This window comes from Balaenoptera physalus (assembly GCF_965194825.1).
Source record: "Balaenoptera physalus genome assembly, chromosome: 3".
In the NCBI taxonomy this organism is placed as follows: domain Eukaryota; kingdom Metazoa; phylum Chordata; class Mammalia; order Artiodactyla; family Balaenopteridae; genus Balaenoptera; species Balaenoptera physalus.
Window position 1 is genome coordinate 49,836,730 of NC_138890.1, and position 23,860 is coordinate 49,860,589.

At 44.0% G+C, this 23,860-nt stretch overlaps 1 protein-coding gene across 19 annotated transcripts in view; it reads right to left on the bottom strand.

The window, feature by feature from the left end:
- The window catches only part of SLC36A1 (solute carrier family 36 member 1), a 286,800-nt gene extending 265,351 nt beyond the window's left edge, over positions 1-21,449 (bottom strand). For 16 of the 19 annotated variants that reach the window (XR_014261890.1, XR_014261891.1, XM_082455671.1 and 13 more), the window contains exons 1-6: positions 21,312-21,449; positions 10,052-10,199; positions 3,997-4,087; positions 3,048-3,136; positions 2,479-2,574; positions 346-430 (exon numbers count right to left, since the gene is read on the bottom strand). Coding sequence is in view for 17 of the 19 variants with exons in the window: in XM_082455671.1 (XP_082311797.1) it covers positions 346-430; positions 2,479-2,574; positions 3,048-3,136; positions 3,997-4,087; positions 10,052-10,194 (504 nt within the window). In the remaining 2 variants the exon portion in view is untranslated. The other 3 variants (XM_082455676.1, XM_082455675.1, XM_082455677.1) reach the window with 3 other exon arrangements.
- Between the last annotated feature and the right edge of the window lie 2,411 nt (positions 21,450-23,860).

The following is a 23,860-nucleotide window of genomic DNA, read 5'->3' on the forward strand; positions in this document are numbered from 1 at the left end:
GTTTCTCGACACCCTGGGTCTCTATAAAGTTTTTTTTTTCTTTTAATTTTCATTTATTTATTTATTTTTTTATTTATTTTGCCACGCCGCGCAGCATGCAGGATCTTAGTTCCCTGAGCAGGGATTGAACCTGTGCCCCCTGCAGTGGAAGTGCTCAGTCTTAACCACTGGACCACGGGGGAAGTCCCACGCCCTGGGTCTTTAGATAAAATCAAACGACACTGACACTGTTCTACGTAAAGTGTCAAGATCTCAATTCTTGTGTTGAACAAAACTGGCTTGGAAGAGATCCTAAACAGAAAGTCCACCCATCTCTTGCCAGTCTCTCTTTTTACCAGGGCCTACCTGTTTGAAGTTGTCAGCCAGAAAGACAAAATAGACACAGCAGAATCCCAGCTGCGTGACGATTAGGAAGAAGTCCACAGTGTGCCTGCAGGTGGGGAAGGAAGGAAGACAAAGATCGTAATGATAGCAAGCAAGACTGCCAGAGAGACAGGTGTTTGAACAGCACTTATTCCCAAGTCATCACAGACCCTTCCCATCAGGTGACAAGGATGAGTGTGCCCAAGAAAGAGGAGAAAATGTGCCACGTGCCACTGGTCTAGAGCCTTGGAGGAAGGTGAAGGAGGTGCTATGTGTGTGGTTCCCGAGGTCCCCTTCCTGGCTTCATGTCAGGAATGCTACACGTGGTCAGGCAGACTCGAGATAGTCCTGAGACTGTACTGGCCGGGGCGGAGCACATACACCAGGACCACTACCCAGCCCCTTGGCTACCCTCCTTCCCATGGCCCACCTATCCCCTCTCACACTGTTTGTCCTAAAGCTACAGGGAACCCTCAGCATAAAAGCCCAAGAAGTGGACCCCTTCACGGATCTCTTTCTATAACTTGGATCTAAGAACCAACTGACTCTCACATAAGGACACAGAAATAGATGTACCGAAACAGGCTGCTGGTTGAAGCACTGTTACAACAACAGCTGGTAACAACCTAAGGGGTCATCAAAAGGAAAATGATTAAATTATAGGCCATTATGAGATGAAACAGAATACAGCAGGTAAAAAGAATATCTTAAATCTACGTGTGCTGATAGAGAAATGTCTAAGACCTTTAAGGGAAAAAAACAAAACAAGTTTCCAGTCAGTATGCATAGTATGGTAATTAGTGTAAAAAATGTTAAGAATGTGTGTATGTTTGTATATATTCAGAAAATTCCAAAAGAAAACCCATGCAACTGTGACCAGGATATACTTTTACTCTACACTTTATGTTCTCCTATCTTGTTCCAAAAAAAAAATTTTTTTTAACCACAAGTACACATTAATTTTATTAAAGGAAGGAAGGGAGGGAGGGAGTAAGGAAGGAGGGGGAAGATATGGGGCTAGAGGGAAAGAGAGGAGGAGGAGAGAGGAAAAAACAGAGATGAAGAAAGGAAGAGGAGAGAATAAGAGAGAAGAAAGAATCAACTAACAACCAACCAACCAACAGTGGTCACTTGGCAATCTGGCTTCTCCCAGGCACAGAAAACGACTTTGCTGAAAGAATTACATAATCCTGCATCACAGGAAGAAGCTGACTATGTGTGAAGGTAAAAGTCTCCCTATGACCACAACAAGGAGTTTTTCTGGAGAACATAACTTTAATGTGATTCAGTTTTTTTAAAAAAAAGGATTCAGCCCTTGATGTTATCAATTTTCTACATCTATATGCACCGTTTCCTCAAATAGGAAACAAACAGTAGAATATTTCTCTCCAGGCATCTGAAAAGTTACCATAAGGAGAAACTTCCAAACACCTCCCAACCCAGCTCCTGAAATGTCTCTTTCCCTAACAAACCCATTTGTTCTGGCTCACCTCACCTCCTCCTTGAAGCCTTCCTTCTCCTGCCCAGTGCCCTGCCCTGAAAGCTCCTATCATGTGCTCTTCTCATCTGGCACGGCGGACAACAGCGTCTTTAGGGCTCCTCCCTCTCAGGGCTCCTGGGGTGTATTTCTAGCTCATGACTCTCTCTATTGGTATATCCTATTTCTTCCTGATCTCTTGTTCTCAAGATTCCCATGCATCTTTCTCTGTCTATTGGAGGGCCAGGACTACATAATATCCCTCAGGGAAACCCCCCTCCCTATACCTAAAATTGTTTTGTACCACTTATAAGAGTGTGCTTAAATATATCTGTTGACCAAACAAGGGGATGAAATATAATCACTGGTCACAGGCTGTCAAAGCTGGGAGAGCCCTTAAATATCTTTCAGGCCAGGCCCCAAGTTTTACCAATGAGGAAACTGAGGCCCAGGGAAGGGAGGGGTCACACAGCCCAGGGTCACACAAATGACCACTGGCAGAGTTGAGCTAGAACTCAAGTCCACAGACCCAAGCAATGCTCTTCCCACTAGCTGCACTGTCTCCCACACCTCACCTCCCTATCTGAAGGCCTCCACACCGGGCGGCCACAGCAGCAAAGAAAAAGGAAACCCATTACCTTCCCCAGCGGGCGTTGTTCCGGAGCCAGGAGATGGGGCTGGCTTCCAGGCCGTACATCACCGTATCCCCATAGTCCACAAAGGGCTTGTTCAGTCTGGGAGGAGGGGAGGGAGAGGAAGGGCAGAGTGCAGGGGTCAGACAACGACAATGACAGAACAAACATCACGCACGGAGACCTGGGCCAGTTCCCCATCAGCCACCCGAGACATACCACTGAGTCCTGGGTCTGATGCTTTCAAGGAGCATAAGTCTTACGTCAATGGGATGGTTACCTTCCTTACAATTAACAACCATCTGGTAAACCTTTTCAATGGGGTAAATATTACAAAGCACGTAAAACCAGAATGTGGTCTCTGTCCACTGGATATAAGTAAGTGCGACAGATGACAACAAGCTAAGAAAGAACACAGAAATCGCCAGGGAAAGGCAGTGCTGTGATGACTAGCAGCCACCTTCAGGCAGCACAAAGAGTCCAGAGTGATCTCTGTTAAGTGCTCACTTTCAGTGCTGGCAACGGAACCCCAAAGGACAATCTGTCACTCGAGAGGTGGCCCGGAGGGCTCTCACCTGTGGCAGAAGTGGTGAGCGCACTTCACCAGGATACCCATGCAGTGCACAGCCACGAGGCCTATCACCAGCAGACTGAGGGGACCCATCTGCAGACAGGCGTTGTGGGTAAGAGGGGGAGAGACAAGCAGACAGAATTAGAACTGGATTTGCAAATGATCAAAACTTTACTAGGGAACCTTCCAATGACAGAACTTCCAGCAGAGCTTTTGAGAGACAAATGTGCTCACAGAGATGAGCTGAGTAGGACGGGCACCACCTGAACCTCAGCAGGCCTTCTAGAGAATCAATCTCCCGGAGGAGAATGACACAAGATAAGGCTATTCCGAGACTGTTGCCAATAGGCAGAATAGAAGGCTCCTGGGGCTGTCTGGGAAGAAGAGACAGGCTAAGGGGTGGTGGGAGGGGGAGAGTTCTCTCTAGAACAATGCCACAAGATCGTCCTTAGCTGAGGACAATCCCCGTCTCTGAGCTTCTCCGACTTTAAAAGAAACCAGAATGGCTTTGGACAGGCAGCCTATAAGGGGAGGATCATGAAAGACAAAAATAAGATTCTCAGAGTTGGCCATCTAACGGCAGGGCATGGAAGGACTGTGTAGAAAATGGACAGACTTCTGTTACTAACTCATTAGTTAATATTATTGATAGAAACTGCCAGAAACTTTTCAAGTACCTCCTCCTCGCCTCAAAGTAAGCTCCATGAGGGAAGGAATCGTCTGTTTTTATTCACTGATAATATTCTAAGAGTCTAGTATAGTGCCTGGCACACAGAGATCCTCAATAAATATCTTTAGATGAATGAACACCTGAACTTTGCTTTTTCTCAACTGAATTTGAAAAAGAAAAGCTTCCCATTTTAAAATGTTTTCCATGAAGTAAATTTAAAAAAAAAAACCACTGTCTCTTAAAATTTGTCACAATACTTCCTTGCACCGACGCAGACCCTTACCAAGATGCCTGCATTTCTCACGGCCAGAGGCAGCCCCAGGAGTCCTGTGCCAATGTTGCTTTTTAATAGGTGGATCAGGGTCTGGAACCATCTGAAGTGGGAAGAAGGCAGACAAGGGCATGTTAACAATAATGAGAGCTAGCATTTACTGAGCAAGCACTTAGCACTGTGCTAAGTGCCTTCATGAGTTATCTCATTCAATTTCCAGAACAACCCTATGAGATAGGTATTAACTTCACCTTATGCATGAGGGAGCAACTTGCTCAAGGCCATGTACCTTGAGTGTGAGCCTAGATTCAAACCCAGGCTGTCTAGCCCCTGAGCCCACTCTCTTAGTCACTGGGCTATAAACTCTGTTCCCTGAGGCATCTGAAAAGTCCACCTCTCTTGGAGATTAGATCAGAGGGACAGTGGGGGTCTGCAGTCGTGATGTACTTTTTATTAAAAAAAAAAAAGTCAAATGCCTAAGATTGGAGAAGCCCTCTCCACACAGTCACCTAGTTTATCCTTCTGCCTTGAGGACACAGTTTTCCCTCATCTGTTGTACAGACTGTCCGCCTGAAGCTGCAACTGTAAAGTCTCTCAAGTGTCCTCATTATTTTTTCACTCAACAAATACCACCTATAATGTGTAAAACATTGTGTTAATGCAATGGTGGAAATCAGCATGAACCAGATACGGACCTCAGTCTCTAGAAACTAATAAAAGTCTCCAAGGAGATAAGGCAGGCACATTAACAACCACCCAAGGTAGAAAGATCCCTGTCCTAGGAAAAGCCCAGGAACAGTGCCCAGGGAGGGGCAGGGAGGTGAGGGTTTGTAGCGTGCAGAGACCTGGGCTGAGCCCAGCAGGGCCCTATGCAGGGCTCTGTGTGTGTGCCAACAGGGCAGAAGAGCCTGGGAACACGCGCCCAGACACAGGCGTGAGCACCAACACAAAGGAGCGTGTCAGCTCTGTGGCCGCTCAGGTTGGGTGAGGATGGGCATTCCATACAGAATGGGAGCTCCTCAAAGGACTGACGTCAGTGGCCTCATCTTTAGCATTTTCCATCCTCTGTTACTCCAGCAGGATACGGAAAAGATCAAACATGGTACCACAGACTTAATCAGGATTTGGCCCCTGGCACTGTCTGGAAATTCTTCTGCGCAAATAACCTAAATACCTCCTAAATGATGCTTCCACATATTTCTTCAAATCTGCAATTCAGTAGAAACTGAAAGCAAGTCATGTGTTAACTTGTGAAGACCGTAATAAATAAGACCCATCTACACTCTCTGGAAAGGAATTTTACTTTCTGTAACCTTTCTCCGTCTACCTCCAGGAAGAAAATCTCTTGACCTTCCTACTGTCTCCCAAGCTTCTCAGGCAAGATCAAGAAAACTGCTTCAAGTCTGAATGAGAAGAGGCAAGCGCTCTCCTGGATTAAACTAAAGGACTGTAAGGGTCCAGGGGTGACTCGTTCATTATCAGTGGCCAGTGACCAGGAGATTAAGTGCAGGATGATGGACTAAGCAAATTTCTATCTTGGCAAATGTTTAATCCACTTAAGGTCAAAGATAAGCACTGTACCAAAACCACCTGCCTACCAGAGGCCTCCCCAAAACGCCTCTGAGCTGGGTTTCATGGGAGATCAGGTCCCTCCAGCCCTGGCTCTGCCATTAACTCCATATGGCAATTCCCTTCCCTTCTCTGGGCCTGTCCTCTCATCTGTAGAGTGAGGCGACTGGACCAGAACAGCATACTTCAGCTCTGAAACAGCAGGATTCCAGCAATTGACCAAAATCATGCTTTTTAATCAATGGCCATGAGCTGGGATTACCCAAAACCATACGAGCTATCACAAAATCAACTCCATGGACTGCAGAGTCTTAACTGCAGGGGGTGGGAGGGAGAAATAAGCCTCACAAATCTCTGTCGTCTCTTGACGCTCCAAATCTGTTCTTATACTTGTTTGGTCTTAGGTCCCCTTTATACACTTATAAATTATTGAGGATCCCAAACAGTTTTTGCTTATATGGATTATGTCTGCTGACGTATATTATATTATAAATTAAACCAAGAAATTTTAAAACATTTATTAATTTAAAATAACAATAAACCTATTACATGTTAATATAAATAACCAATTTTTAACAAAAAGTAACTCTATTTTCCAAAAAGTATAATGTGAGAAGAAGGACACTATTTTACTTCTTTGCAAATCTCTTTAATGTCTTGTTTGACAGCTGGACTATCTACTTCTGCATTCAAGCTGTTGTGATATGTTGTTTCGGTGGAAGTACCTGAAGAAAATCTGTCCTCACACAGACATGTAGTTAGAATGTATCTTAATAGCCTCTTCTGACAATTGTGATAATTTTTCTTTGATACTACACCAAAACTCGACACATGTAGTTTCTTAGAAGTTAGTTGTAATGTGGAATCTGACCTTTTCATCCTCTATTACATGAAAACCCACCGGTGATCTTGCTCCTTGGATGGATCTTTTACCCACGCACAATTTTCTAACATCGCCCTTTGGTCATCTGGGAAGATACTGATTCCCTGAGCTATGTGGATCTTCCAAATGCTGGCACATTTCATTATACGATATCAAAAAAAATCACATTCATTAATATCATCCCTAATCTCATCAGAAAAGTCTTTGAGTAGAGGGAAGCTGTCAAGGTCACAGTGCTGGATATGAGTTTTTTTTTCTGATTTTGCTCGAAAGCTCAAATTTCACTGTGGGCAACAAATACTACTGATTGTTTTTCTTGAGGTGACAGTATCATTACTTTCATTTTCAAGAAAATGTCTGCCAAGTACTCAGGTCTGAATGACCTATAGTTTGTTAGTTGTTCAGTAGAAGTATTGCATGTGTACTTTCCATTTTGCCACACAGAATATTAAAAGACCTGTACTGAAGGGTCAAGATTTAACAAAATTAGTAACTTGACTGCTTCATCAAGGACGTGCTTAAGTGAAACCGGCTTATTTTTTGTATACGTATATGTGTGACAGTGAAAAATACGATGACAAGCATAATTTGGTGCCACCGTCTTGATTTATACTAAGGCGCCAGCAATTTTACCCATCACTTCTTCTGAACTATGAGTGCAAATGTCAACACAGTGAAAAAACAAATCACATCTTAGTATTATTATGAAAACAGTTTTGACTTCGTGGGCTTCTTAAAATGGTCTTGGGAGCCCTAAAGGGTCTGAAGACCATACTTTGCAAGTGGCTGCTCCAGATAACCTACAGAAGACCAGTTTCAGTCAACTGGTTTCTCAGCCTGCCAGCCTGGAGAAAAACAAAGCCTGATCAAGAGCAGTATAATGTAGCTCAATAGGGCAACAAGAAAACTTTGCCCAGAAGAGTAAAAAATGAGGCTGTCATCAAAGTAGTCGACAGCTTGATAACATTCAAGTGTTAGGAAATACCCTCACCAAACACATCATCATGGAAGCATCTGGGGTTCCTACTTGCACTCCTGATTAGGGATTTTTACTGAGCCCTAAACACTTAGAAGAGCCTGGTGTGTACATGCTCTTTGTACATGTAACAAAGTACATATACTTTGCTTCTTGTACTTTGTTCCATGCACTTTTTCCATATACTTTGTTCCTGGGCAAACTAGATAACATGGTGGGGCAAGTCCCAGTAAACAGGAACCCAGCTCAAAAACTTGTCCCTAACACTTCTCACCTATTGAGCTAACTAGGTCCCAAATCAGCTTATACTTAATCATACCTGACATGTTTCTACACATAACATGCCAGGCTTGTGTGGATCCAGGCCCCAGGAAAGTACTCAACCAACCCTCCAAGGCCCAAGGGAGTACTTTTCCCTGCACCACTTATGATGGGATTGTGATACCTGCCATCACTTACAGATGGGCTTTCCTGGTCACCTACCTTGTATTACAATGTCAGGGCAGGATGGGCCCTCAGAAAAAGTACACCCTGGAAAATGTCCCAAAGCAAGGACAAGGGAAGTACCTTCCAATTGGTCAATTTCCAGCAAACAAGGGGAGATAATTTGCAGTTGAGCAGTAGTTATAATCCAATGTGAACAAAAAAGAGAGATATTCAGAATAGCTGACAACCACGCATTATCTTCAATACATACAAAACCTATGAGCTGGGCTTCCATGGTGGCGCAGTGGTTGAGAATCTGCCTGCCAATGCAGGGGACACGGGTTCAAGCCCTGGTCTGGGAAGATCCCACATGCCGCGGAGCAACTAGGCCCGTGAGCCACAACTACTGAGCCTGCGCGTCTGGAGCCTGTGCTCCGCAACAGGAGAGGCTGTGATAGTGAGAGGCCCGCACACCGCGATGAAGAGTGGCCCCCACTTGCCGCAACTGGAGAAAGCCCTCACACAGAAACAAAGACCCAACACAGCCATAAAAATAAATAAATAAATAAATAAATAAATAAATAATTAAAAAACCAACCAAACAAAAAAAACCTATGAGCTACCACCCTGATGTTACTAGCTGGTTGGTTTTGAACTTCAGAGAAGTCCCTTTAAAAATGAAAATCTAGGGAATTCCCTGGCGGTCCAGTGGTTAGGACTCCGTGCTTTCACTGCCAGAGCCCGGATTCAATCCCTAGCTGGGGAACTAAGATCCCGCAAGCCTCGCGGCCAAAAAACATAATGACAAAAAAAAAAAAGAAAAAAATAAAAATGAAAATCTAGACCCCATACGGCAAGCACTGCATAGACAAGCTGATGCCTAAGAACAAGGAGCAAAAACTGGAAAGGAAACTAGAGAGAGAAGCTTGGAAGAAGTATTTCACAGTAACAAGAGTGACTTCTGAAGGGAAGCTATCAAATGTCATTGGCTGCATCTGACACTCCTTCCACCTGGGGGAAGCCAATTAGGTAGGTAAGGTTAGGGAAAAAAGAGGAAAGACAGTCCTCACTGCTGCCAGTTGTGGTCTAAGCAATCTTTTCCATCAGCTAACACTGCAAGCAAATGGGGGAATCTACAATAGCATGCCACAGGAGAAAGAAGTTATGGAGACTGAATCTTTATGAGCAGAAAACCAGCTAGAGGTGGAGAGGGGCTTATAATGTGGGCCGACCATCTCCTCTAGTTCTGAGTTCACTAGGGAAAATGCCCTGCACTGGGAGAGATTGCAGCCAGGCAGAGCTTCACCAGTAATGAACTCCAAGAGAAGCTTCCATGGTCTCCTTGGGCAGTCACAGTGGGATAGTGTGAGTCAAGGACATAATGGATCCCTCAGTAAGTCACACCCAACCCACAAGGGAACATAGAGCGGGTGATGGCAGAGCCTGAGGAATAAACAGAAGGGCTGCAAAAGATGGAATGCTGGGGTCCAGAGAAAATGTCGGGGCTCTGCTGACTTTCAGAACTGAGCCAGACAACTCAATGGAGTAGAAAACCCTCCTCTGAATCTTTTCATTTGAAGGGTGAGTCAGTATAGCTTCACGGTGGGGGTCCAATTTTATCTTACATTTGGAAAAACTGAGGCCCATAGAGGGCCAAACTCACCCAGATGAGACTTGGAATTCAGTTTCCAGGGGAAGACTTAAGCCCTCCTAAGGGCATGCAAAGCAGATCATCTTTAACAGCCCCTTGAATCTTTTAAGGGCAGGAGAAGTTATTCCTCCCTCTTCCTACTTCTTCCGCCAAATGTCCCAGTTGATTGGTGATGGGGACAGAAGTCTGGGGGAGACTTTGCAAAGGAGGCTTCCAATTGGACTTGGAGGCATTTAAGGTTCTAGCACAGACGACTCATGGTTCTAAATTAAGAGAATGTTCTCTCTAGAAGTTTTTCTGATGTTCAGGCTCTTACTCGGCACCAGCCTTCTGGGACCACACAGGTGAAATGAACAAAGAATAAGAAATAGACTAGAGAGTGGCAGACAAGGAGCGCAGATCTCAGCACCATTACTCAATCTCTTTACCTCTTACTTTCATCTGTAAAGTAGGGAATTGATAAAATAGGGGAGCAAAAATAACTCTAATGGAGATTACGTTACTAATACAGAATTTAGGAATACGAATCCCACCCAGGAGGGTAGACAGAACAGCTACTTACGTTGTGCCGTTGCTTTCCCCGAACCGCTGGTAGGATCCCGAGGAAGAGAAGTTGTTCAGGCCTTCGGACGGACTCTCCTCCGGGCTCACGTCGGTGGAGCTGTAGTCACGGTAGTCCTCGTTCCGAAGTCTCTGCGTGGACATGGTAACTGGGGGGACAGGGGCAGCGCTAAGACCACCAGTGGCTGGGGTCTTTAGCTCCAAGCCTGGGGTCGGCTCTGGGGCAGAAGCAGCCATTGCCACAGTAGTTCAGTGACAGCTGCACTATGGATTAAGTACAATGAGGTTGCCTGATACCAAGAGAAATGAAAAAGGTACAAAGTACACGTGGGCGGGCTGAGCTCTCTTGGCGTCTCCCTCGCAACCTATCTAGTCGATGCCACACTCACAAGTTTCTAAATTTGCCAGCACACCTGGACAGAGCAAAGGTGAGGCACGGCTTGGGAGGGATGGGGGAAGATGCAGACAGGCACTTCTAGGCAGCCTTTCCCGTTCCTTAGGCTGGGATTAACGACCCCTTCCTTTGAGCTAATTTCTTGGACCCTGAACAATACTGACATTGTATCTACATCCATCTTCCCCAAGAGCAAGCTCTCAGAGGATGGGAACCTAAATATTCCTAGCTGTATTCTATTTTTCCTCTGCATTTGGTCCAGAAAGAGCCTTCTGCATTCCAGAAATCCCTTCTAGATCATCTAATTCTGCTCAAACTCGCCACCAGGTCCCAGAGCCACAGATGACCTTCTCTTTCTCTCTGCCATGACTTCTGGTATGTCCTATACTCTTTGGACGTCATCAGTGATGCTCATTCCCTCATCCTAGGACTCCTTTCTTGCAACCAGCCTGCATACTTTGAAATGGCAGCTGAAAGCAGCGCAGAGGAAGACCAGGAGCATGAGAGGGGCTCACCACTGGCCCTTGTGGCAACATCTCCCCGTCGCAACCCTTCTCCCTTTTGCCAATTTTTCAAAAGCTGGTGAAAGAAGAAACCCTTCCTATTGTGTGCTGAGGAAGGATGGTGAGGGTGGTGTCCCATGAGTGGAGTTTTTTTAATAATTATACACCAGAAAAGAGAAATACAAGGACTTCGCTAAGATACACTATAAGGATACATTTTGAGAGCTGTGTAGGCTCCCAGAATCCTAGAGACGGTTGCTAAAAGAGCCTTCGGAGGTCACTCCAAACTACTCATTTCACATATGAAGAATCGTTCCCCCAAAAGATGAAGGGACCTGCTCTGCTACAGCCAGGTAGCGCCAAGCCGTAAACATACATCCTGACGCCCTGCCTAAATCTGGAAACACCTAATGAATACACTGCCAGTTGCAGTGATGGAGTATCATAATGAAAGAGAGTCAACTTCCTCCAAGAATCCGCAATCAAGTAAGGAAGAAAAGGTCCATGAACATTAAAAATTACAAATAAAAATCCTTCTGACACTTGGCAGACTGGCACAACCAGCTGCCTAGAAGGGGCTCTCCCCCAGCACGTGGCTGGGTGCCCATCCTGAGTCTGATGTGCTACCTCAGATGCCTGGTGAAGAGATAGGACCTCTGACGGCCATCACAACACGCCGTCCCGCCCAACATCCATCACTAGCTGCCAGAGAATAGACAGCTCTGTGTCAAGTGCTCCCAGAGGTCCAGTCCCAAGGGACTCTTTGGAAACTGACCCCACCTAGCACCTGAGTGATCCAAAGGTGATCTCATTTTCTCCCACCAACTATAATGGAGGAAGGACCCCACGTACTCTCGCGAGGAAAGTGCTTGACAGAAAGCCAGTGAAGGGCTTGGAAGTCCCAGAGACTCAGGAAGTCCCTGCCTCACTTCACCACCAGGGCCAACTCTGCTAGATATCTAAGTCTGCATCATTTACTCACATGGTGGGGGAATTCAAGGAAGTCATCTAAGCTCTGGGGCAATGAAATTCATAAGAGGGCCAGGAAACAAAAAATCTATTTAGTATCTCAATATGAACAGTTGAAAGCTGCTATTCAGGCAAAAGCAATTAAATTAATTTCTATGAATGTCAGAAGGCCTGGGTGCTAAAGCTGCCTCTAACACCAGTTTGCTCAGTAGCCTGGAGCAATTCTCCTTATTTGTCTCGGGTCTTAGTTCCACATGCTCAAAAAGGCGGGGGTGGGGTGTATGGTGTACTAAACTATTGCTCTAATATTCCAGGAATCAATTAATGCAATTCTTTATGCAAACAGCAGCTAATTTCTAGTCTCTTCCAATATACCAAAAGCGTCTGAGGAACACAGCCTTCCAGGTGAACCCTGCATATTACTGAGGGAGAGGGACAGAAAACAGGCACTGACAAGTTCCCCAATCCCTCCTCATCAACCAAAAACCACTCTTGCTTACTTGGTACAGACGCTCAATTTATTCCAAACACTGTAAAGAGGGCTCTTTATGTTGTGACCCACAGCAGATTATCACTAAGAAAACTGCTCAGAAAGAAGCTGAAATCTATAGATCAAAAGTCCAATGAACAACTGCAGGATGTGGAAGATGTGGCTTGGCAACTGTGTGCATGTTGAAAAAGGGAAAAAAAAATGCTACTTATGGGTTTTAGTTGTTGATAAGCTCAGCAGAAATCAATGATATCATAATAGACACCAATTCAACTAATGCAATTCTTGGTTGCACTACAACAAGAGATAACCCCAGGGAGATGACAGACTGTTCTTTTCTGCCATACCTTGTATTCTGTTCCAGGCAGCACACTATAAAGGGGATAATGATAAACTGCGGTATAGCCAGGGGTCAGCACCAAGGTCATGAGGGGGAAGAAAACCAGCTAAATGAAGAACGGTTGGAAGCCCTGAGAAGTTTCAACCTGGAGAACTGGTAACTCGGGAGGTAAAAAAACTGTCTTTATAATCTGTCCTAGGGATCAGATTTGTTCTGTGGAGCCTCAAAGATTACTCAGAAACAGGATCAGTAGGTGGAAAGTAAAGGGAGGCAGGTCCTTGGCTAGACATAAGGAAGACAACTATCAAAAGGAGTTGTCCAGGGCTTCCCTGGTGTCACAGTGGTTAAGAATCCACCTGCCAGTGCAGGAGACGTGGGTTCGAGCCCTGGTCCAGGAAGATCCCACATGCCGCGGAGCAACGAAGCCCGTGCACCACAACTACTGAGCCTGTGCTCTAGAGCCCACAAGCCACAACTACTGAGCCCGCATGCCACAACTACTGAAGCCCGTGCGCCTAGAGCCCATGCTCTGCAACAAGAGAAGCCACCACAATGAGAAGCCCGCGTACCGCAACGAAGAGTAGCCCCCGCTCACAGCAACTAGAGAAAAGCCCGTGCGCAGAAACAAAGACCCAATGCAGCCAAAAATAAATAAATAAATTTATTTTTTTAAAAAAGGGAGTTGTCCAAATGGATCGCTCTAGGAGATAGTTCCTTATCCCTGGAAAGATCCAAGCAGAAGCCCCCTCTCAGAGCTGCTAAGCAGGAATTGAAGCACTGTAGAGGGTGGGTGCGGTCACTCCCTGGAGTGCCTTCTAGGGCTCTTTCTGGCAACCAAGGCCTCCTCCTCTTCTCTCTAGCTGTCCCCACTGAGTGCAAGCCTCTATGGCCACCTTGCCCTGGGCTCTCTGTGATGAAACCTGGTTTCTACCGTCTAGTGCTATAATTGCCATTTCCTGCCCTGTGGGAGATTTTATTAGACCCTGTTAACTGTCCAAATGATGGATGTAATATTTAAGAGTTCAAGACCAGCTCTTCCATCAGGTTCTTGAGGACAATGAACAGAGTTTATACAATATGTGTGGCCCATCAACACAAAGTAAAAATCTCCATAAGATATTTAGACTCAAAAGAGTGTACTAAGGGACTTCCCTGGCAGTCCAGTGGTTAAGACTCCGCACTTCCAGTGTAGGGGGTGCGGGTTCGATCCCTGGTCAAGAAACTGAGATCCCACATGGCACGTGGCACAGCCAAAAAAAAAAGTGTACTACATAAGAAAAGTCTGCATGTTTACTGGCATATATATATTTGTATATATTGTTTTTTTCAAGTGTACATTCAACCAAAATTGCATTGAAATATCAACTATTTGTATAACCTTGATAAACTTTCTTCTTTTTCCTCATATAAACTATTTTTAATTAATCAATATTCTCATTATTTTAAAGTTTTTTTCCACTTATTTTATATCTACTCTTCCTTGAATCTACACAGTACACACACTGATGATCTTTAGTTGTAATATAATGGTCCGTCATTATATTAATAAAATAATTTGATTCACTAGCTCCCAACTGCTGGCTTTTGAGTTTTTTTTTTTTTTTTTGGACTATCTTACATCATAGCTAAAAAAATTCCTACAAATAGTTTTTAGTTTTCAAGTCATATCCTTGGAGTAGAACTAGATGGTTATCACCATACAAATGACTGAACTAACATACAGTGTCACTAGCAATATATGGACATGCCTATCTTTGCATAACCCTGCCAACTTTGGATTTTTATCTTTTTTTTTTTTTTTTTTTGGCCACACTGTGCACGCAGGCTGTGGGATCTTAGTTCCCCGACCACGGATTGAACCTGGGCCCCAGCAGTGAAAGCACTGAGTCTTAACCACTGGACTGCCGGGGAATTCCTGGATTTTATCATTTTTATTTTTGCTATTTCTGATGAATGGGTGGCTCCTTGTATTTATTTTATTTTACATTTCTTTAATTTCCAACAAAGACCACTGATAATAAAAACTGTAAGAGCATCTTTCCCCCACCTATCAGACTCATACTTTTGAAAATACTAAACTCATTTTTGAACTTACTTTTGAAAATACTAAAATGTTCTCAAGATAGCTATTTAAGACTTAGTGATTAAATTCTATTCCAAATTCAGTAAAATAAACAAGATGAATTCCAATAAGGGAAGGAGAATCCATCTGTACGAGTTTGTAGGTCTCTTTCAGGGCACACGGGAAGGTCGGGGAGAGGAAAAGAGAGGAGGGAGGGAGAGGCAGTAGTACTAAAGTGTTAGCTTCATTACTAAAATTTAAACAATACTTCTAAGGGTGACTTGTAAACACATAAAAAATTATCCTCTAAAAACCATTAGAACTAATAAGTTCAGCAAAGTTGCAGGATATAAGATCAATATACAAAAATCAGTTGTATTTCTTTGTACTTTCAATGAACAATTTGAAAACAAAATTGAGAAAACAGTTCTATTTACAATAGCATCAAAAAGAATCAAATATTTAGGAAGAAATTTAGCCAAGTAGGTGTAAGACTTGTACATGAAAACTCTAAAACATTGTTGAAAGAAATTAAAGAAGACCTAAATAAATGAAAAACATCCCAATATTCATGAATTAGAAGACTTAATACTGTTAAGATGGCAATATTCCCTAAATTGATCTACAGATTCAATTGAATCCCTATCAAAATCCCAGCTGCCTTTTTGCAGAAATTAACAAGCCAATTCTAAAATTCATATGGAAATTCAAGAGGCTCAAATTAGCCAAAACAATTTTGGAGAAAAAGAACAAAGTTGGAGGACTTCCCAACTGCTACACAAAGCTACAGTGACACCAAGACAATACAGTATTGGCATAAGGACAGACAGATAGATCAACAGAATAGAATTTAGAGTCCAGAAATAAACTCTCATACCTACGGTCAATTGATTTTTGACAAGGGTGCCAAGACAATTCAATGGAGGAAAAAATAGTCTTTTCAACAATTGACACTGGGACAACTGGATATCCACGTGCAAAAGAATGAAGTTGTAACTCTACTTCACACCATATATAAAAATTAACTCAAAATAGGTCAAAGACCTACATGTAGGGGCTAAAACTATAAAAACTCTTATTAGAAAACATAGGTATAGGGCTTCCCTGGTGGCACAGTGGTTGAGAATCTGCCTGCCAATGCAGGGGACACAGGTTCGAGTCCTGGTCTGGGAAGATCCCACATGCTGCGGAGCAACTAGGCCCGTGAGCCACAACTACTGAGCCTGCGCGTCTGGAGCCTGTGCCCCGCAACAAGAGAGGCCGTGACAGTGAAAAGCCCGCGCACCGCGATGAACAGTGGCTCCCACTTGCCACAACTAGAGAAAGCCCTCGCATAGAAACGAAGACCCAACACAGACAAAAAAATTAATTAATTAATTAATTAATTTAAAAAAAGAAAATATAGGTATAAACTTTTGTGACCATGGATTAAGCAGAGTTTCTTATATACGACAGCAGAAGCACAAGAAAAAATAGGTAAACTAGACCTAATCAAAATTTAAAATGTATATGCCTCAAAGGATACCACCAAGAAAGTGAAAAACAACCCACAGAATGGGAAAAATTTTCTGCAAATATATTACACTTCAATAATAAAATGAAAACCCAATTAAAAAATGGGCAAAGGATCTGAATAATATTTCACTGAAGATGTGAAAAAAGCCAATAATCATCTGCAAAAATACTCAATATCCTTAGCCATCAGGTAAATGAGAAACAAATATCACAATGAGATACCACTTCACACGCACCAGGATGGCTAGACTCAAAGACAGCTAATAATAAGTATCCGCAAGGATGTAGACAAATTGTAGAGGGTTCCCTCTTACACTGCTGGTGGGAATGTAAAATGGTGCAATCACTTTGGAAAACAGTCTGGCAGTTCCTCAAAAGGCTAAACATAGTTACCATAAGATCCAGCAATGATTCCACTCCTAGGTACATACCAAAATGAAAATGTATGTCCATAGCAAAACATACACACAAATGTTCATAGCAGCTTTATTCCTAGTAGCCAAAAAATAGGGGAAAAAAACCCTGATAAATGGATAAATGAAATGTGTAATATTCATACAATGGAATATTATTCAGCAATAAAAAGAAATGAAATACTGATAGATGCTACAGCACGAATGAACCTTGAAGACATTGTTCTAAGGGAAAGAAGTCAGTCACAGAGGATCATATAGTGTATGATTTCATTCATATGAAAGTCCAGAATAGGGAAACCTATAGACAAAAAGTAGATTAGTAGTTGCCTGGAGTTTGCGGTAGGGAGTTGGGAGGGATTAGGGGGTGACAGCTAAAGGGTTCAGAGTTTCTTTTGGGTGATGAAATGTTCTAAAATTGATTGTGTTGGCGGTTGCACAACTTTGTGAGTTCAGTGGAAAAGCTATTGTACACTTTAAATGGTTGAATAGTATGCTATGTGAATTATATCTCAACAAAACTGTTAAAAAAAAAAACAGAACAGATTTCTGGGCCCAATCTGATTCAGCCTGAGCATTTTAATTTTAACAAGCTTCTTAGATGATCCCGATTACAGGCAGATTTATATAAAGCACTATGAAAAACAACACATATATATGATCTTATGATAGGTATACCGCAGGCCTCGCCTCCTACCAAAGTTCATGGATTGGTGATATACGCAAACTAAAAGTGCTACCTATTATTCTGAAACAATTACATTCTCTGGAACCCAGAGAAACAGCGAATTCTCTAGATATACGTTCTCTTCTCTGTTGCTGGAATTCCAAAAACATGAACAAGGACACAGACTGTGTTCCTATATGTGGTCTACAGAGAGGGAAGTGAAAATTTCTGACATCCGCATGATTTATTTTAGAGGACATCAGATAGGACGCCATCTGATCTACCAAAAAAGTACATTCCCTAACTTGAGACTCCTGCCTGAGAGGGTCTGATGCAAGGACAGCCGCAAAACAGCTGCTGATATCAGCAGGCTCTGCACGGAAGCAGCTGAAAGAGCAAACACACTCACTTTTTACCCACAATTATAAAAATCTCTAAATGTTAGGACCAGGCATGACTGACAGGTGACCAAGCTCCAGTTTCCCATTTATAGGTGAGAAAACCAAGGCCCCAGCTGGTTAACAGTTTGGGATTAGAATCCAGCATACCAGATTCCTAGTCCAGTGTGCTTTCTAACAGACCATCTACTCTCCCTAAAATCTCCCTGGGAACAAAACTGGGGCAGGATTAGGTCTACAGGGGGAATCCTGAATAATAAAAAGTGCATGAGTTCAGAGCCTAGTTGTGTGACCCTGAACTCCCTTTGTCTCAATTTCCTCATCTGAAAAATGTCATTAAGAATGCTTACATCACAATATTGTTATGAAGGTAGACGGAAAAGATGTTAATTATGTTGCCTGGTACATAATGGACTCTCATTAATGGCAGCAACTGTGTTATTACTAGAGAGAAGTTCAAGGACAGAAGTCAGAAGTTCAAGTCAGGGAGTCACTACACAAATAAAGCGCTGCAGGACTTCCTCCATTCCATCACGCTGGAGAGCTGAGCCAGGTCTCCATCTTGGAAACAGTGATCTATGTGCCAAGAGCATCCCAGTAACCCATGTAGACAGATTCCTGAACTTCCTGGAAAAGGGAAGCACAGAGGAGTCTTTCCTACTAGAGAGGGTCATTGAGAACTGGCCCTGGGTGTCAAGGATTCCAAGAGAAATGTATGGGAGGAAAAAGAAGAGACAGCACCAAAAACAGCATCAGGAGGTTTCTCTTTTGGCATATGCAGAATATCCTATCCACTGGACCCCACACTCATCAAATAGAGATTAGCTTTGTGTGCTCAGACCCAGTAAGGCCTGGCCAAAGGAAGGAGGTACAAGATTCCGCCAAGATCTGGGTTAAGACAATGTGAGCTTCCTCTATGGGAAAAAGAGAAAGCTAGCCTAGGACTCAGTGGGTAGTCACACACCTCTGGAAGAAAGTGTGAGGACCAGTCAGCAAAAGTAGAAACCAAAGTCGAGAAAGCTAGCCTAGGACTCAGTGGGCAGTCACACACCTCTGGAAGAAAGTGTGAGGACCAGTCAGCAAAAGTAGAAACCAAAGTCGAGAAAGCTAGCCTTGGACTCAGTGGGTAGTCACACACCTCTGGAAGAAAGTATGAGGACCAGTCAGCAAAAGTAGAAACCAAAGTCCACTCACTCAGCCCAGCTCTAGGATCTCACTTCAGGTCAGGATGGAAAGAAGGAACATACCATTAACAGCAATGACTCGTCAGCATCTGACCCTTCAGCATCTGACCCTGGAAGAGGTATCAAGAACTTAAAGAACTGAGACACTCACTGGGGAAGAGAGAAGGTATAAAAAGAAAGAAAAACTGGAATATTTAACATGAGAATTGTTACCTGAGCAAAGGGGAAAAATAAAGCATTCACAAAAGTGGACCTCAGTTCCATCTACTCTACCTCACATCCCACATGCTAACAAGTCCAGTCCTAGAATTTCAAAGAACTTCTGAGTTAGAAGAAAACTTAAAATTTTATCTAGTCTGACCCTCTACCCAACACAATGACCTAATCTACAACATTCCCAAAAGTAATTGCCCAGTGACAATGACCTCCAGAGACAGGGACTGCCATGCTCTGTGTTGCAACATGCTAGAGGGCTAATTCTTTTAAAGTTCTTATGCTTACCCAAAAACCACTTCCTTTATGGCACTTCCATCCACCGGTCCCAGTTGTGGTCTCTGGAACATTACAAAAGAAATGGAATCCGCCTCCTTACACTGCCTTTAAAATAGACAAAGCTCTGAGCACTTCAAGCTGCCACAGGGATGAGGCCAAATGAACAGATACATGCTTTAAAGGGAAAAACAAGGACTCAAGAGTAGACAATTATAAATGGCACAATCAGAAAACAAAAGGAGAGAGACTTAATAAGATCATCAGAGCAGGCTCTGTTGCATAAGACCTCCACCCCAAACAGTCTCAAACCCAGAGCGAAGGGTCAAGTCTTTTGTGTCCTCTTGACTTCAAGAACATCTTTTAAAAAAACACACTCTAAACATACAGTCACATTAATTACTGTAGACTAGGCTCTCAACAAGAATCAAAGAGGGCCTTGATCATATTTAAAATAATAAAAGTCAAAACCATTTTCAGCTATCAGCATTTAGCTTAGATATAATACAGAGATAGGTAGAAAGAGGAGGTGGATTTCATGGTAACCTAGAAATAAGTAGGGAAACTGCTTCCTGGACAACTGAATTAAACCTTTTGCAAGGGAAATACTAATACACGGGAGAAAAAAATCTCTCTGAATAGAAAACAAACAGACTGAGATGCAGAGAATGTCACAGCAGAAGGAGACCTTAGGGATTCCACCCCATCACTGTTCAGACTGGGAAACCTAAACCCAAGCAAGGATGGGAGTCACCCAAGGTTGCAAAGCAAGTGTCAGAACTAGAACAAAATCTCCTGATTCCCCAGTCTCAGTTCTTTCCATTACACCACGCTGCTATCTTCTTTCGGCAAGCCTCAAATAACTGCAAAACATCCATCCGAAAGACCAGCATTCCCCAAATCTAACAAGCTATATTAAAAATAAAGCAAAGGTCTTGACATTCTTCAAGTTAATGTTAGGGCTCTCCACAACCTCAGCTGGGAGCCACCTACATTCCCAGGAGTATACTCTGCTTGTTATTTCATATTTCGGTATGACTTACACAAAATTGCAGAACGGTTAGAAACAAAACCTACAGAATGATGAGTTTGCAGAAAAATCGGTGAACACTGAATCAGGGAACCACACCCAGAGCCAAGCCGATCCCGGCGGCGATGGAGAATGCAGAGCTGAAAAATGGAGAGGAATGAAAGAAAAGGGGACAGGAAAAGCGTGCTTTTTCACCTGTCAAGTTTTCTGCAGGAGGCAGTGTGGTGAAAAGCAAAAAGCCACTGGAGCTCAGGTAGACTTGGATTCTAGTCGCAGGGCTGCGACTAACTCACTGGATGACCTTAGGCAACCCCTACCACTTCTTGGACCTCGATTTCCCCACGGCTCTAGAAAGGGGTTGCGGAAGATAATTTCGCAGAATACTGGTAGTTTCGGTATTCTATGACCCAAAGAGCCGCTATTAGCAAGTCCCAAGCAGGGTTCCTGCAGCTGGCGGGTAACCTGCCCGCGACGTCCGGACCCCTTTAGAAAGCGCAACAGAAGCCCTAGCTGGTCATTTCGGTGATTCTTCCCGTCTCGGGACCTCAGTTTCCACACCTGTCAAACAGGTCGAGGAGGTCAAGGGAGACAACGCAAAGGACTAGGGATTCTCCAGCTCCCCTCATCCAGGAGGAGTGCCCGCATCGCACCGCAGCTGCGACCGGGAAACCGAGGAGACTCGGACCCGCAGCCCAAGCCGGTCGGTGCCTGACCCGGAGCATCCGCTGAGCCCGGAGGAAGGCGACGTGGGTCCAGCAGAAGGCGACGACCCGCCGCCAGCCCCAGGCCATCAGCGTGCGGACTCACCGCTCGGGTTCCGACACCGGCTCTGGCTCCAGCTTCAGCGCAGCAGCCCACCACTCCCTGCCTCAGCTTGGAGCCCTAGCCATCCCCACCCTCCGCGGCCCAGGCAGCCGCTTCCGGGCGCCGTCACGTGATCCAGGCTCCCAAACGCGAGGCCCGGGTCACATGCTCCCGCGCGCGGCTGCCCCGCCCCTCTCGCCGGGCTCGGGGGCTCGGCTTCGCAGCACCACCTGGCGACGGGAGCTGCCACTGCGGGAAGGACGGTGCTCGCGGGAACTGGGCCTGAGCCGGGCGTCGAAGATCCAGGCCCGGCGGAGAGCGCGGTCCCCTGAGCTGTGGGCTTGTGAAAGGTGGCTCAGTTTTACCCTCGCCGTACGTTAACACGTCTCACTGAGCATATGTTGCGCTTAATAATCGAGAAATACTGCATCTTTTCAAAACGTCCGTCATACTTTTAAACGTTTGCCCAAACGTGTGGTTGCGACTGGAAATGGGGCGGTGAGGTAAGTCAACACCCTCTTTTTAATATGTTTTAAAAATGTAAGTAACATTTTTTAATGGCAACAGGGGGTGTATGTCTTATCTACGCTCCTCTCCCCTCCTCCTAGCAGGTTTTACTTTTAAAAATTATGCAGCAAAAAAAAAAAAAAAAAAAAGCTATTGGAACAGGTACAGAATGGATACATCTTAATTATGCTGAGTGAAAGAAGCCAGAAAAAAAAATTCTGTTTATATAATATTCTAGAAATTTTAAAATAATCTACACTGACAGAAAACACATCAGTGGTTTCCTGGGAATGGCTGAGGAGATCAGGAGAGGAGAAAGTGATTATAAAGGGACACAAGGAAACTTTCAAGTTGACAAATATATTCATTATCTTTTTTTTTAACTTTTTTTTTAATATAACTTTATTTATTTTTGGCTGCGTTGGGTCTTCATTGCTGCACACCGGCTTTCTCTAGTTGCCGCAAGCGGGGGAGGCTGCTCCTCGTGGTGCGCGGGCTTCTCCTTGCGGTGGCTTCTCTTGTTGCAGAGCATGGGCTCTAGGCGTGCAGGCTTCAGTAGTTGTGGCACGAGGGCTCAGTAGTTGTGGCTCACAGGCTCCAGAGCGCAGACTCAGTAGTTGTGGCACACGGGCTTAGTGGCTCCGCGGCCTGTGGGCTCTTCCTGGACCAGGGATCGAACCCATGTCCCCTGCATTGGCAGGCGGACTCTTAACCACTGTGCCACCAGGGAAGTTCTTGCCTAACATTTCTAATAAGAATATGTTACTGCATTATATAATTTTTACTGAATATTTTAACAGTTTATTGTGGTTTAATTTGTATACAATAAACTGCACATAATTAAAGTGTATAATTTGATAACTTTCAACATATACATTCACCTGTGAAACCATCACCACAATCATGTGTTGGTGAGGATGTGGAGCAACTGGGACTCTCATCCCTTGCTGGTGGGAGTGTACAATGGTGCAGCCACTTTGCAAAACTCATTGGCAGTTTTTTATGAAGTTAAACGCGTACCTATCCTATGATGGAGAAATTTCACTCTTTACCCAAGAAAAATAGAAGCATATCCACACCAGGCCCAGAGCCTGGTGCCTTGGGTGGAAAATTTAAGGAGGGGCTCCCTCTCAGGGTTGTGCAAGTGCAAAGTTGGCACTTACAGGTACACAAGAGTGAGGGCCTCCTTAAATTTTGTGAACTAGGTTTCCCGGCTTGCCTCACCCTAGTCCTAGCTCTGATCCATACGAAGACTTGTACTCACAGGTTCACAGCAAGCAGCTTAATAAAGCTAAATTAGTAACAACTCAAATATTCATCAGTAGATGAATTGATAAACAAATTGTGGCATATATAGCAGGAAGGAACTACTGATAAGGATGAATCTCATTATGCTAAGTGAAAGAAGCTAGACACAAAAGACTACATGCTACATGATTCAATTAATACAAATATATAGAATGAGCAAAAACTAATCTAGTGACAGAAAACTGATCAATGGTTGCTTGGGATGTGTGGGGTTGGAACTGACAGCAAAGAGACGTGAGAGCTTTCCGGGGCCGTGCTAAAATGCTGCATCTTGATTGGGATGATGGCTACATAGGCTTAAACGCTGGTCAAAAGCCATTACCTGGACAATTAAAATATATGAACTTTATTGTATTTAAAAGGTTAATTTTAAAATTTTGAAGAGATTACCAGATATCTGAGAAAAGCCTCTAAGAAGAATAATCAAATGCACAAACACATGAAAGCACCTTGGAAGAAACTATGCAAAACATAAAAGCACAAATTGGGGTCCCTGGACCAGCAGTATCTGCATCACCTGGGAACTTACTGGAAATGCAGATTCTGGGGTCCCACTCCACACTTACTGAATCAGAAACTCCAGGGGCGGGGCCCAGCAATCTGTTTCAGTAAGCCCTCCAGGTGATTCTGATGTTCCCTTATGTTGGAGAAACGCTGCCCTAAAAAACCTCAGAGAGAGAAGATGTTACAATCATGAAATAAAAACAGTATGCTTTAAAAGAGAATATTCTGAGAAA